The sequence below is a fragment of the Leopardus geoffroyi genome, chromosome B1 (assembly GCF_018350155.1).
Source record: "Leopardus geoffroyi isolate Oge1 chromosome B1, O.geoffroyi_Oge1_pat1.0, whole genome shotgun sequence".
In the NCBI taxonomy this organism is placed as follows: Eukaryota; Metazoa; Chordata; class Mammalia; order Carnivora; family Felidae; genus Leopardus; species Leopardus geoffroyi.
In genome coordinates this window covers 202083991-202096853 of record NC_059327.1, presented here as the reverse complement: position 1 = coordinate 202096853, position 12863 = coordinate 202083991, and the positions used below count along the sequence as shown (strand labels likewise).

Sequence of the window (12863 nt, the reverse complement as noted above, 5' to 3'; positions counted from 1 at the left end):
GACCTGCGCTGGGTGGCGGTGGCTGCCACCGCGTGAAGCTGCTTAGGATGCCCGAGAGGCCCGTGTCGGGTGCGGTCCTCACCAGAGGAAGTCTGACTCCCGGCACCGGCACACCCGGGCCTCCAGCGCAGACGTGAAGCTCTTCCCCTTGACGCACCAGGACGTGGGTTTTCTCTTCCGGAAACTTCTCTGCTGGCCCATGATGCAGCGGTCACCCTGCAGCGGGAGCGCGGCGTAAGGAGCTGGCCGAGAAGGGCCGACCGCTCTCCATTATCTGGGGCTGCTGATCTTGTCCTTCCCCGCAAATAGCTGATTCTCAACCCCCAGGCGGCCACCAAGGCAGTGTACCCTTTCACAGATGGGGAAACCGAGGCCCAGGAGGGCAAGTGGTGTGGCTGAGGTCAAGCTGGGGCAGCCTCCCTCCCATCCCAACCCACAAGCATCCACTGAGCCCCCACAGCGTACAAGCTCCCCGTGGGGTCACAGGGCGGCTGGAGACCAGGAGAGCAGGCGTCTGTTGAGTTTCTCCGTGTCCCCCCCTCCCCACCCCCGGCCCTCGTGGTGCATGCCCGGTGCAGGAGCTCGGAGGAGCCACGGCCCTCAGGGCACAGGTGGACACACAGCCAGTCCTCAGCCTGTCCTCCCAACAGGCGCCGCCCCCTCCCTGCGACGGGCAGGGTGACGTGGCAGGTGCGGGAGCCGCCCATGCTGAAACCCCGAGCTTCCCCGTCACGCCTCGGGCAGCACAACCTGGTCTGGGCTGCAGGGGCCGTTTCCAGCCCTCATTTATTTCACTTAGTGCGACTATCCCATTATTTGTTCTAGAAACATTTGCGTGCCTGAGATTATGGGGTGGGGCTGCCCCGTGCCCCAGTGGGGCGTTGGGTGACACACGATGCAGGCACTGTGTTGCCCTCCCATCTTACGGCGGCTCCCGCATCCCAAGCGCACGGGCTCCGCAGTGGGGTCGGGGCCTGCGGTACCCCTGAGCCCGGCTGCAGACCCAAGCCCGGCGCAGCCCGGGCCCCACGAGGCGGCCGGAGAACGCAGCAGAAGGACTGGACGTCCGGGGCCGCCGGGGTTCTGGGAAGCCGTCCGGCAGGTCAGGCTCCTGGGGCCGTGCCGGAGGGGGGATGGCCAGGCAGAGGGGGCCCTCCCTGCCTGCGCCCCGGCCCACCTTCAGGTCGCTGAGGTGCCAGGAGCCATAGTCATCCTCACTGCACTGCCTGGAGAACGAGGGCCGAAAGTCCACCTTGACGAGCTCCCAGTCTGAGCGGAAGCTGATGTGGCCGAAGACGCTGGAGAGGGAGGAGGAGGGAGGGGAGGGAAATCACCTGAGCCGGCCCGTCCCGACTCGGGGTGCAAGCCACCCCCCCTGCGGGCCTCGGCGACACCTCCCGGCCCCGGCTGGGCCTTCCCCGGGGGCCAGAGTCCCGGACCCCCGCCCCCCACCAGCACCGCGCCCAGCCGGCTGCAGGCATGTGGTCCTGGCCTTGGTATCCCCACCACCGTCCCGCATCGTCTGTGGCTCCCGGATTGCACGCGTGGGGGTCATCCCACACGTCCCCCCCCCCCCGCCAATAACCCAGGAAGTGGGTGCATTGTCAGGACCCCCGGCTCCCAGCAGCCACCGGGCCCTTCCATAGCCTCCCACGGTCCTTGCTTGTGTGCTGCAGAATGACGGGAGGTCAGGTGGCTGTGGCGGTGCGTCTCCCGCTTCCGTCAGCCTCACTGTGCAGGGGGCGGTGGGGGGGGGGGGGGTCTGTGCCCCGGACCCCGGCTCTACAGAACCGGGCCACAGGCTGTTTTTCCAGGCACTGCTGGCAATCCGGAGTGAGGAGTCGGCACGCCGACTCACAGCGGCAGGATGGGAAGGACCTCGGCCTTGTGCTCATCTCCCGCCCACCACGTGGCCCCAGCCTTGGCGAGCGGAGGAAGCAGGGCAGTGGAGCACCCTGGGTGCTCTCTGGAGGCCAGACCTTCACGGGGCACCCATGATGTGCTGGGGGCTCCATATATGCTCTCTGGTCTCATCCTTGCCACAGCCTTGTGAGAGGAGTTCACTCCTATTTTCCAGAAAGGGAGACCGAGGCGCAGAGAGGTTGAGTAACTTGCCCAAGGTCACCCAGCCCGTTTGGGCCATTTCCTCTCCGTCAGCACTCAGGAGTCATCTGCTGAGTACCTACTGTGTACCCAAATCCCTCCGTCTTCGCAAAGGCTGCTATTTCAGGGGCTTCCCTGTGATACCCCACACTTGGGCTCCAGATGCCACCACAGAAGAGGGGGCCCAGCTTGCACGTCCTTGATCCTTCTGTAGTCCAGCCTGCAGCATTTGGGACATATTACCAGAGGTCGAGCACCCGGGTGGGGGAGGTGATACGCCCTGTTGGACTCAGTCCCCTTCCACGCGTGCTGACAGGGACCAGATACTTGGGGAAGGTCAATCATGATCTGAAAGGATGCTAATCCCACTCCAGAATGGCAGAGGAGAAATGTGTGGGAGTGTTTTCTTGGGCACATGATGGCTGGCTCTGAATGTCCGAGGCTGATATTTGAAGAAGGGTTTTGCTTTCACAGGGCGGCTCTGATCCAGGCCTGGGTTCATGCCCCGTTTCCTACGTCTGTGACCTTGGGCAGGTTCACTCCCTCTGTACCCCATCCTCCCTGGCTTTAAAATGGGGACGGCGGCTCTGGCCTTTTCAGGATTGATGGTAGGTTAGCAATGGTTTGTGCAGGGTGCCGGCACATAGTAGGAGCTACACACGCACACGCAGCGATTTCTCTGCTCCCCAAGACAGTCCCACGAAGTAGACAACTATTATCTTCATCTTACGGATGAAACTCCCGCCTCTCCAGGCTGGTTCAGGGGCCTCCTCTGGTGTTCAAGGTCCCTGAGCCTCCCTCTGTCCCGGCCTTGACCTTCCCCTGCGGTCAGTCCCTTGGTCTCCTGTCTCCCAAACAAAGCCTGCCTGGCGGGTTACTTAAACAGTCTCAGTAGGGAGATAATCTCTTTAAGGGAGAACCTCCCACTAACCAAGGGACAGGACAGCCCGGCCGGCCTGGGTGGGGCGGGCGGCAGTGTGCTTTCCGGGCAACTTCCCGCCAGCTTAGGCCTGAGGCTGGGGGCTCATCTGCACGGGCCTCTCTGGGGTGTTCAGAAGCGCGAGTGCCTGGCCCGTCGCAGCCAGGGGGAGAGCCGATGAGGTCGCGGCAGCGCGGGGGCCCCACCGTGAGCTGGGAGGGCAGACGGGAGTGTGAGCTGTTAATTAACTAACCAGATGCTTCCGGGGAGTCCAGCCAGGGCATCGCTCCCAGGCAGTAAATCCGTGCCTGCCACGGGGCGCACAGCCACCGCGGGCTGAGCGGGCAGGGGAGGGGTCAGGCCGCCGGGCGCTGTCCTGGCCGGGCCTGTCTGCTCCAGGAACGATGGAGCCAGGGCAGGGCCGGTCCCGATCACAACGTGGGAAGGCACGGCTCCTGCTCAGCCCACAGCTCGTCCTCCAGCCCGTGACTTAGCCATCCCGTCCCAGTTCAAGGTCAGCTGCTCCCAAACGCCCAAGACGCAGCTGGAGCCCTGTAGGGCCCTTCCCCACCCCCACCCCCGCCTGGCCCTGGTAAGCCAGCCTCCGTCCCACCGGTGAGGACATGTGCCGCTCTTCTGTTTGGTCTGTCTGCCCAATGGACCACCAGCTCCGGGGGTCTTCGGGGTCCTTGGAGCCCGGGACAGCGGGCGGCACGTTGCAGATCATGCTGGAGTGACCACGGAAGGGCTGGCCTACGTGGCTTCTGTGGTGTGCGGCCAGGTGGGCCTGGTCAGCGGGGGGAGGCGCTGTCCCTTCCCCTGCCTGTCCCTGTCCCCTGCCCCGCCTTGGGGAAGTCTCCACCCGGTCCACTGGGGAGAAAGAGGCAAGAGCTAGGGAGGCTGACTGCAGAGACTGGTGCTGACGGCCCAGGCGCCCCGGCCCCGAGCCAAGCAGGGAAGCGTGTGGGGCCCTAACCAGCTTCCACGAACGAGGGCTGTGAACAATGAAGCCTGGAAGCCACGAGTGGGAAGTTTGGGTGTCTGCAGGGTGGGGCTCCGCCACAGGCTCTGGGGGACGGTCCTTCCTGCCTCTTCCGGCCTGGCAGTCCTGGGGTTGTGGCCTCCAGTCTCCACCTCCCGGTCACACTCTCCCTGCGTGTCTGTCGGCATCCCTCCCCTCCTTATAAGGTCGTGGGGTTAGGGCCCCCCCACCCCCCAACTACTGCGCCGTGACCTCGTCCCAGCCGATCACATCTGCCAAGACCCCATGTCCAAAGAAAGTCACAGGTGTTGGGTAGATGTGCATTTTGGGGACCCTCGGTCTCCCCAGTACAGGCGTCATCAATACAAGGCAAGAAGAGGGCACAGAGCCCTGCTGTGTTGCCCCAAGTGCGGCCAGGCACACGTAGGAAGGAGGGAGCTGGTAGAAATGCAGTGGGTCAGGCCCTGGCCCGGCCTGTGGGTCAGCTCTGCCTGAACGAGCCCCTGGGAGGTCAGACTGCCCAGGAAGGAGCCTTCCAGGGCCCGACCCCACTTTCCCCGGTGTCTGGGTGGGAGCAGTCAGGCCCTGGGCACCTGTTTCAGGCCCAGCCTCTCAGATCCCAACAAGGATCACGGTGCCTAGTGCAGCGTTTGGCCCGGAGTGGGGTGAGCTCTCCCTGTGGCCTCAAGGCCCAGCCTGACCCGGGCCCTGGCCTGGCCCTGCCCCACATGGGCCCGTCTGGGCGTCAGGTCAGCTCCGCACAGCGTGCCTCTGAGCCCTTCCAGGTGCCAAGAGTTCATGATAATGACGATGGAGGAGAGGAGGAGGGGGAGGGGGAAGAGGAGGAGGGGGAGGGGGAGGAGGGGGAGGGGGAGGGGGAGGAAGGGGAGGAGGGACAAGAGGGGGAGGAGGAAGAGGGGAGAAGGGGGAGGAGGAGGGGAGGAAGGAGGGGGAGGAGGAAGGGGAGGAGAAGGGAGGAGGGGTGGAGGAGGGACAAGAGGGTGAGGAGGAGGGACAAGAGGGGCAGGAGGAAGGGGAGGAGGAGCAGAAGGGGGGAGGAGGGGTGGAGGAGGGACAAGAGGGGGAGGTGGAAGGGGGAGGAGGGGGAGGAGAAGGGGAGGAAGAAGAAAGAGGAGGGGGAGGAGGAGGGGTGGAGGAGGGACAAGAGGGGGAGAAGGAAGGGGGAAGAGGAGGAGGAAGGGGGATAAGGGGGAGGAGGGACAAGAGGGGGAAGAGGAAGGGGGAGGAGGGGGAGGAGGAGGGACAAGAGGGGGAGGGGGAAGGGGGAGAAGGGAGGAGGAGGGGAGGAAGAAGAGGGAGGAGGGGGAGGAGGAGGGGTGGAGGAGGGACAAGAGGGGGAGGAGGAGGGACAAGAGGGGAAGGAGGAAGGAGGAGGAGAAGGAGGAAGGGGGAGGAGGGGAGGAGGAGGGGAGGAAGAAGGAGGAGAGGGAGGAGGAAGGGGGAGGAGGAGGAGGAAGGGGGAGGAGGAGGAGGAAGGGGGGAGGAGGAAGGGGGGAGGAGGGGGAGGAGGAGGGACAAGAGGGGGAAGAGGAAGGGGGAGGAGGGGTGGAGGAGGAAGTGGGGAGGAGGGGGAGGAGGGAGGGGGAGGAGGAAGGGGGAGGAGGGGTGGAGGCGGGGCAAGAGGGGGAGGAGGAAGGGGGAGGAGGAAGGGGAGAAGGGGGAGGAAGAAGAGGGAGGAGGGGGAGGAGGAAGGGGAGGAGAAGGGAGGAGGGGTGGAGGAGGGACGAGGGTGAGGAGGAGGGACAAGAGGGGCAGGAGGAAGGGGAGGAGGAGCAGAAGGGGGGAGGAGGGGTGGAGGAGGGACAAGAGGGGGAGGTGGAAGGGGGAGGAGAAGAGGAGGAAGAAAGAGGAGGGGAAGGAGGAGGGGTGGAGGAGGGACAAGAGGGGGAGGAGGAAGGGGGAGGAGGAGGAGGAAGGGGGATGAGGGGGAGGAGGGACAAGAGGGGGAGGGGGAAGGGGGAGAAGGGAGGAGGAGGGGAGGAAGAAGAGGGAGGAGGGGTGGAGGAGGGACAAGAGGGGGAGGAGGGGAGGAGGAAGGGGGAGGAGGAGGAGGAAGGGGGGAGGAGGGACAAGAGGGGGAGGAGGGGAGGAGGAAGGGGGAGGAGGAGGAGGAAGGAGGGAGGAGGGACAAGAGGGGGAGGAGGAGGGACAAGAGGCGAAGGAGGAAGGAGGAGGAGAAGGAGGAAGGGGGGAGGAGGAAGGGGGTAGGAGGGGGAGGAGGGAGGGGGAGGAGGAAGGGGGAGGAGGAAGGGGGAGGAGGGGTGGAGGCGGGACAAGAGGGGGAGGAGGAAGGGGGAGGAGGAAGGGGAGAAGGGGGAGGAAGAGGGGAGGAAGAAGAAGGAGGAGGGGGAGGAGGAAGGGGAGGAGAAGGGAGGAGGGGTGGAGGCGGGACAAGAGGGGGAGTAGGAAGAGGTGGGGAGGAGGAGGGTAGCTCCAGAGGCAGCATGGGGCAGGTGGCCCAGAACTGGCCCTTGACTGGCTTCAAAGCCTCACCAGCCAGGCGATCCTGGGCAGGTGGCGGACGTCCCCCGGGATGACAGGAACAGTGGACAGTAAGAGACAAGGAGGCAGGTGTGAGGGTGGAGATGGGCGTGAGGAGGCCAGGGAGGGGGTGGGGAGGCCGGTGTCGAACGCGCCTCGGAGCAGCAAGGTCCCCTGGGGGTCGGCTGGGACCTGCCCGCCCCCTGCCGTGGGCACTCACGTCATGACCAGCGTCTCGTCCCCGGCTCACTCAGGAGCCCGTCCACAAACACGGAGGTGCTGGTGAAGTTGTGCGTGCTCCAGGTGAGGCCCTCGTCCACACTGAACCTGCCAGGAGAAGGGGCGTCACCACCGCAGGCAGGCGGGCGGGAGCACTCCCTGGGGCCCTGCCCGAGCCCAGGGGCCAGTGCTGCCCAGCCGAGGGGGCTGGGAGAAGAGGTCCGGGCCGCACCTGCACCCCTTCCCGGGGGCACAGCAGCCGCCCGCCGGCACCAAGCAGCACCCGCATCTCCTTAGTAACACTACAGCTAAGGCGTTCTGGGCGTGCCTTCTGGGTACACTGCAGCTGCTTTTCAGCCCCTGGATTGCAGTCATCTGGGCTTGGAGCATCCAGGTCAGCCCCCACCCCCACCCCTGGTGCCTGAGCTCAGCCCAGGCCAGGGACAGGGGCGTACTGCCTCCCAACTTATCATATCACGGTGCCACCGGCTTGCAATGCAGAAAACTGTTTTTCAGACTAAAGTGATACTGGCTTCCGAGCAGCTCCCCCAGCTCTGCCTTCTCTGCCTTCCGACTCCAGAGTTCACACCTGCCCTCCTTTCCCCACAACTGCCCTTAGATGTCAGAAGCCCATCCAAACCTGTTCTCACCTGGACACATGCTACCGGCTTCCTTGCCTGGCCCTGCCTCCTCCACAGGACTAACTCTTGTTGATGCTTGAAAGTCACCTCCTCTGGGAAGCCCTCCTTGCTCCCCCAGGCCGGGATGGGGGCCTCCTCCGGGCCCCTAAGCCCCAAGTCTTCCTCTGCCCCCCCCCACCCCCGCTGCGGACCCTACTGTGCCGCCATTCTCGGTTTCTTTGTGTCCCCAGGCCCAGCTGGGAGCAGCTCCCAGCTGGAGGAACCCCACCCACCCTGCAATGCCCCCTCCCCGAGCTGGGCCCCATGGCATTACTTGAGGATCTTCAAGGGGATGGAGGTGTCCTTGATGGCTGCGATCACACCGCCGTGGTCCAGGTAGAGGACGTGGTGTTCCTCCTCGAACACCTGCAGAGAGGCAGGCCACGCTCTGAGGGTGGGTCACTCTCTGGGGGCAGAGGTGTCCCCACGCAGCCCCAGGTAGCTGGCCCAGGGCTCCCGTGTCCCCCGCCCCCCCCCCATGCTCTCCGGCACCCCCCAGACTCAGTGTGCATGGCCTGAACGAACGAGCGTGGCAGTTTCTAGACCACTGATGCGAGAGATTAAGTTGCAGATAAACGCACAGGAAGCCGGCCCTCTGCAGGGAAAGCTCACGCACCTGTACGGGGACCGCGTGAAGGTGGGAAAGAAATCACGGAAGTCAGCAGAGCGTTTAGGACAAGTAAACCCCAATTTGACATTGAGACTCAGCTCAAGGGACTCCTGGGTGGCTCAGTCGGTTGAACGTCCGACTTCAGCTCCGGTCATGATCTCACAGCTCTGTGAGTTTGAGCCCCACATCGGGCTCTGTGCTGACAGCTCAGAGCCTGGAGCCTGGTTCGGATTCTGTGTCTCCCTCTGTCTCTGCCCCTCCCCTGCTCATTCTCTCTGTCTCTCTCTCTCTCAAAAATAAATAAAACATTAAAGAAAAAACATTTTTTTAAAAAGACTCAGCTCAAATGCTGCCTCCTCCAGGAAGCCCTCCCTGAAGCCAGGCCGGGTGGGGAGTGCCTCTGGGCCCACAGCCTCAGCACCAACTACACTATTTGTCATTGTCTCCTCCAGCGAGGGAGCTCCGCCCAGGCAGGGCCTGCCTCTGAGTCATCTTTGTGGCCGTTGGGGCTCAGCTCAGAGCTGGGGGCGGAGCTTGTGTGGGGGATGGATGACCGAATGAATGAATGAATGAATAAGAGAGTGAATGAATGAGTGGCCGCTAAGTCTTCAGGTGACAAAAGGCCTGGCGCCCTGGACAGGGTTCACACAGGAGGCGATTACCCTGGTGGCCCTGGGATCGGGTCCCATTTCGCAGATGAGGAAGCTGAGGCCTGGGGTGGGGCAGTGCATGCCAGGACCTCACAGCAGGCAGGTGTGGCTGCTGAGTCAGGCCAGGTCGCAAAGGGCCTGCGCTAGACCTTCTGTGATCACAGAATCCAAACGGCGAGCAAGGGTCTGGACCCCCCTGGCATCCTCTGCCCCATCATCACCCTGCACCTCTCCCAGAAGTGGCCCCATCACGGAGCCCACTCACCTCCCACCCCGTCGGCCGTCAGGACCTGTGGTTCTGTGGCGGGAGCGCAGGGAACTCGGGGGGAGTCGGGAAACAGCCGGGACCCCCCACCCCTCCCCAGCCCCTCACCTGGGCCAGCCCGCTCCTCCGTGCCAGCTGCCCAGGGTCTCAGTGAGACCTTGGCGAGGGGGCTGGCCACACTCCTGCCCGCGCGTGCAGCTTGGGAGTTGGGGACGCTTCTCCTGGGCTGGGGGAAGGCAGGGCCGAGCCGGTGGTGATACGACCCACTCAGTGCCCGGCGAGGCCGGAACAGGCTGGGCTCAGCCGGCCCCTTGGTCCCGCGGCTGCACCTGCTTTGGCCTGGGCAGACAGACCCGGAAAAACTCCCTGACTCGGGGAGGGAACGTTCTAGGACAAATGAGCGCGTAGGAACGGGGGAACCGTCCAAAGAACATTGGGCAGCGCCTTCTTCCTGCCCCTCCAACTTGAGTCTTTCCTCACGTGAAGGCTGGATTTTCCCAGACCCGGCAGGACGCGGTGGGGAGGATGCAGAGAAGATGCCCCACACGTCAGGAATGTAAAATTTTACCAGAACCTTCCAGTGGCCCGCCACGGCCTTTAGAATCCCACCCAAACCCTTTCATGGCCTCCAGGCCTCTGCAGGAGATGCCCCTGCCTACGTTCTCCTGCCCCCACACATCAGCCACCCTGGCTGCCTTTCCCTGAACACACCACAGGCCCTTTGCACGTGCTGTCCCCCTGGTCTACGAAACCCTTCCCCAGATATTTTCACCTTCTCCACAGTCCTGCCGGTGTTTCCCATTACTCATAGGAGTTCTCTAGGAAACACTCCGGCTTGAATAAAGAAGAAAGGCCCCTTGTAAGAAATGGTGGGAAGTTAGCAGATGAACCCCAGAGCCCGCGCTCTCTCCCCTACTTCATGTCTGCAGCCGGAGGATGTCAGGCCAGGCAAAATGACCCAGAGAAAGGGAGCCTACAGGGCCAGGCGTGGGTGAGCCCCTCCCTGCCGGTGACGGTTGCCACCCATCAGGGGCCTCTAGGACGCTGGCGGGCACCTTGCACGAGCGAGGCGGGCCAGGCGGGGGCCGGCTCCAAGCGCTCTGCCGAAACGTGGGCCAGCTTTTCCAGGAGAGCCCGGAGAGGGGGCTGGGTGTCTATGAACTAGTTTTTAAACACGTGTGCAGGTGGCGTGGGGGAGGGGGATGAGGACGGGCGCGGGGTGGTGGCCACGGTGGCCCCTGCTGTGCATCCAGGGTCCCGTTAGTGGCAACCACGCTCAGAGGTTATCTTCCCATCTTCCAAAGAGGGGCCAGAGGTTCAGAGACACCCGGTGGCTTGTCTGGTGAATCCAGAGTAGACCCGGGTCTCGGACCCAGCCCCCACCTTGACTCAGTCCACAGCCTCCTGTCTCCATGAGCGGGACACCCGCAGTGGGAGGGCAGGCTGTGTTTTGTGTGCAACGAGGCTGCAGGCTGGAGTGGGGGCTCACAGCGCTAACTTGGGTGCTCCGCGGACGCGCCCCTGCCGGGCGCCCTCCCTGGACTCACAGTCCCCCCCACAGGGGTCAGAGGAGTAGGTGCGCCTGGGGTCCTCAATCTTAACGGTGCTTGGGATAAGTGTGCTGCCAGAGGCCACATTAACAGAGGTAGAGTTTCCTGGATGAGGGAGGGGACGGTCTGCGGAGTTTAGGATACCGTGCGGAAGAGACATTCATACTTTTCCACCCCAACTGTTCACTCCTCCAGCAGATCCAGTGTTCCAGGTCTCCTCTGTTTGGGTGCTGGGGTCCAGGGGCAGGGATGACAGTCTGGGCCCGGGGACAGACCCCAAGGAGGCAGGTCACCGTCACAGTGACACCCACTCAGACACCCTCTCACTCGGTACTCAGCCCGCCTTCTGCCACCGCAGGGGTGGGTCCCGGGCAAGGTTTCTGGACGCATCCGGTGCAGGTCTGAGTCAGTGGGCGCTCCCGGGTGCAGGTGGCAGTGTGAGTGTCGCTTGGGCTAATCCGAGGGGGGCCGGGGCATCGTGGGGGGTGTGCAGGAGGTTCGAGAGAGCAGCGCGTCCAGGGGGCAGAGGCCCCTGAGCGGGCTGGGCAGTGAGGGCACACGTGTCAGCAGCGGGCGGGACTTCCTCCTGCAGACGGCGAGGCACCGGAGGCGTAGTCGGGGAGGCTTACGAGCAGGGCGATGGCAACACGTTTCCCTTTCGCAGCTTCCCGGGGGTGCTGGGGGGCGACGGACCAGAGGGGCAGAGGCCCAGCCCAGGAAAATGAATTCCCAAGCAGCCGGGCTCCTCCTCCAGGAGAGAGTGAGCTCCCCGTCCCGGGGAATATGCAAGGAGAAGCCAGCCTCCTCGCCGCGTGGGGACCCCTGAGCTGCCAGTCCCACGCCAAACGCATCTGTCTCCCCCAAGGCACGGCTCCTGATGCTTTGAACTTGCAGAGGCCTCTGCCCGCGCGGCCGGAACCCTCATTCCTGCTCCACTGGGGGCCGAATTCACTTTTCTCCGGGGTGATAAGGCCGTGGAGCGGGGGCATGTGGTGCAATGAAACCATCACGGGCGGGTCCTCAGAGCCTGACTGTCCCAGAGCGGGAGGCACTCTCGGGCCCACCCACTGATGCATGTGCACACCCAGCCAGTGGTTCCTCCCCGGATGACATTCCCCGCGCCCCCGCCACCCCCAAGATGGGGCGCCTCCCAGCTATCGCAGGGGACCCCCAGAGCGTCTCCATTCCCATCAGCCTGGGACTCTGCAAGAGGGGGCTCCAGGGTCCAACCCTCCCCAGTGGGGTCGCAGGGTTTTGGAGCTCCCGGTGCTATGGTTCTCTGTGCCTTGATCAGCCCCCAGGCAGCAGGGCTGGGGGCGGGGGGGGGGCAGGCGGTCTCTGGTCCCCATCTTCCCTGCCTCCCCACACCCCAGACTCGGAGGGCCCTCTTTGGACGTCTTCTACGATCCTCGGGAACTTGTGTTTTGAAAAGGTTATGTCCATTAAGCAGCTATACATGCCGTCATTTGTAATTCATATTCCGAGAGTTCTCTTCCCAGACGCATCTTATTTCATCCTTGACCACGTGCCTGCGCTGAGCAGTGCCCTCTGTGACTGTCACAGCCCGTCCCCCGCCGCCTCCCACCCCCACCGTGAACTCCAAACCCAGAGGGTCTGTCCTCCTCCGCACACGTGGGCGCCCCCCCCGCACCCCGCTGAGGCCAGACCCCCCCCTGCCCCCTCTTCCCGCCGCCCCCCCCCCCCCGCCACTGCACCAGAATCAACATTCTCCCGTCCGATTCCCGCATTCCCAAGTGTGGAGTCTCAGCACATTGCTGAATGACAGTGGCCACCATGAATATCTTGCAGTCAGTTTCTATGAAATTTGAGCACCTTGTCTGTTTCACCCTGATGACCTTTAAGAAAGTTTAGGCGTCTTTCACTAGTTTTGGTGAAGTAGAAATATTATAACTAAGTCTCTTTTGCCCTTTTCAAAATTCCTGGTTTCTTGCATATTCTGAAAAATGTCAGGGCCTTGCACTAAGGCTGTAGGTAAACTGGGTACCTTGGGGAGTACAGCATTTGTCCCGAGTGTTACCTGGGGGAGGGGCCGCAAGAGGGGCCTCAGGCACGCAAACCCTGCCCTGAAACAGAGCTTCGGACACGGTCTGGGAGGGTAGATGTACACGGAAGTTCGGTGCATTTTCGTACGTGTTTAATGCAGGGACCGTCACTCCGTGGAGTCGGGTGGACCCGGTGAGGCCTTTTGTGCGGGAAGCAAACAGCTGGTGTAGAGGCACATAGGCCTCTCCCGGGCCAGAGCCTCGGCCCTGCACTGGGCCTCGTGGCTGCACTGCCCCTGCCCGGGGCCCCTGGGACCAGCAGCCCGCCCACCCTCGCCGTCTCAGCTCTCCAGGCTGGGAATGTCAGCTCCAGACAGGCC

The 12863-nt window shown here is 63.7% G+C and overlaps 1 protein-coding gene across 1 annotated transcript in view; it reads right to left on the bottom strand.

The window, feature by feature from the left end:
• The window catches only part of SORCS2 (sortilin related VPS10 domain containing receptor 2), a 463121-nt gene that overhangs the window by 25831 nt on the left and 424427 nt on the right, over positions 1 to 12863 (bottom strand). The window contains 5 exon segments of the mRNA XM_045474649.1: positions 83 to 216; positions 1178 to 1298; positions 6727 to 6748; positions 6751 to 6833; positions 7680 to 7771. Coding sequence (XP_045330605.1) covers positions 83 to 216; positions 1178 to 1298; positions 6727 to 6748; positions 6751 to 6833; positions 7680 to 7771 — 452 coding nt within the window.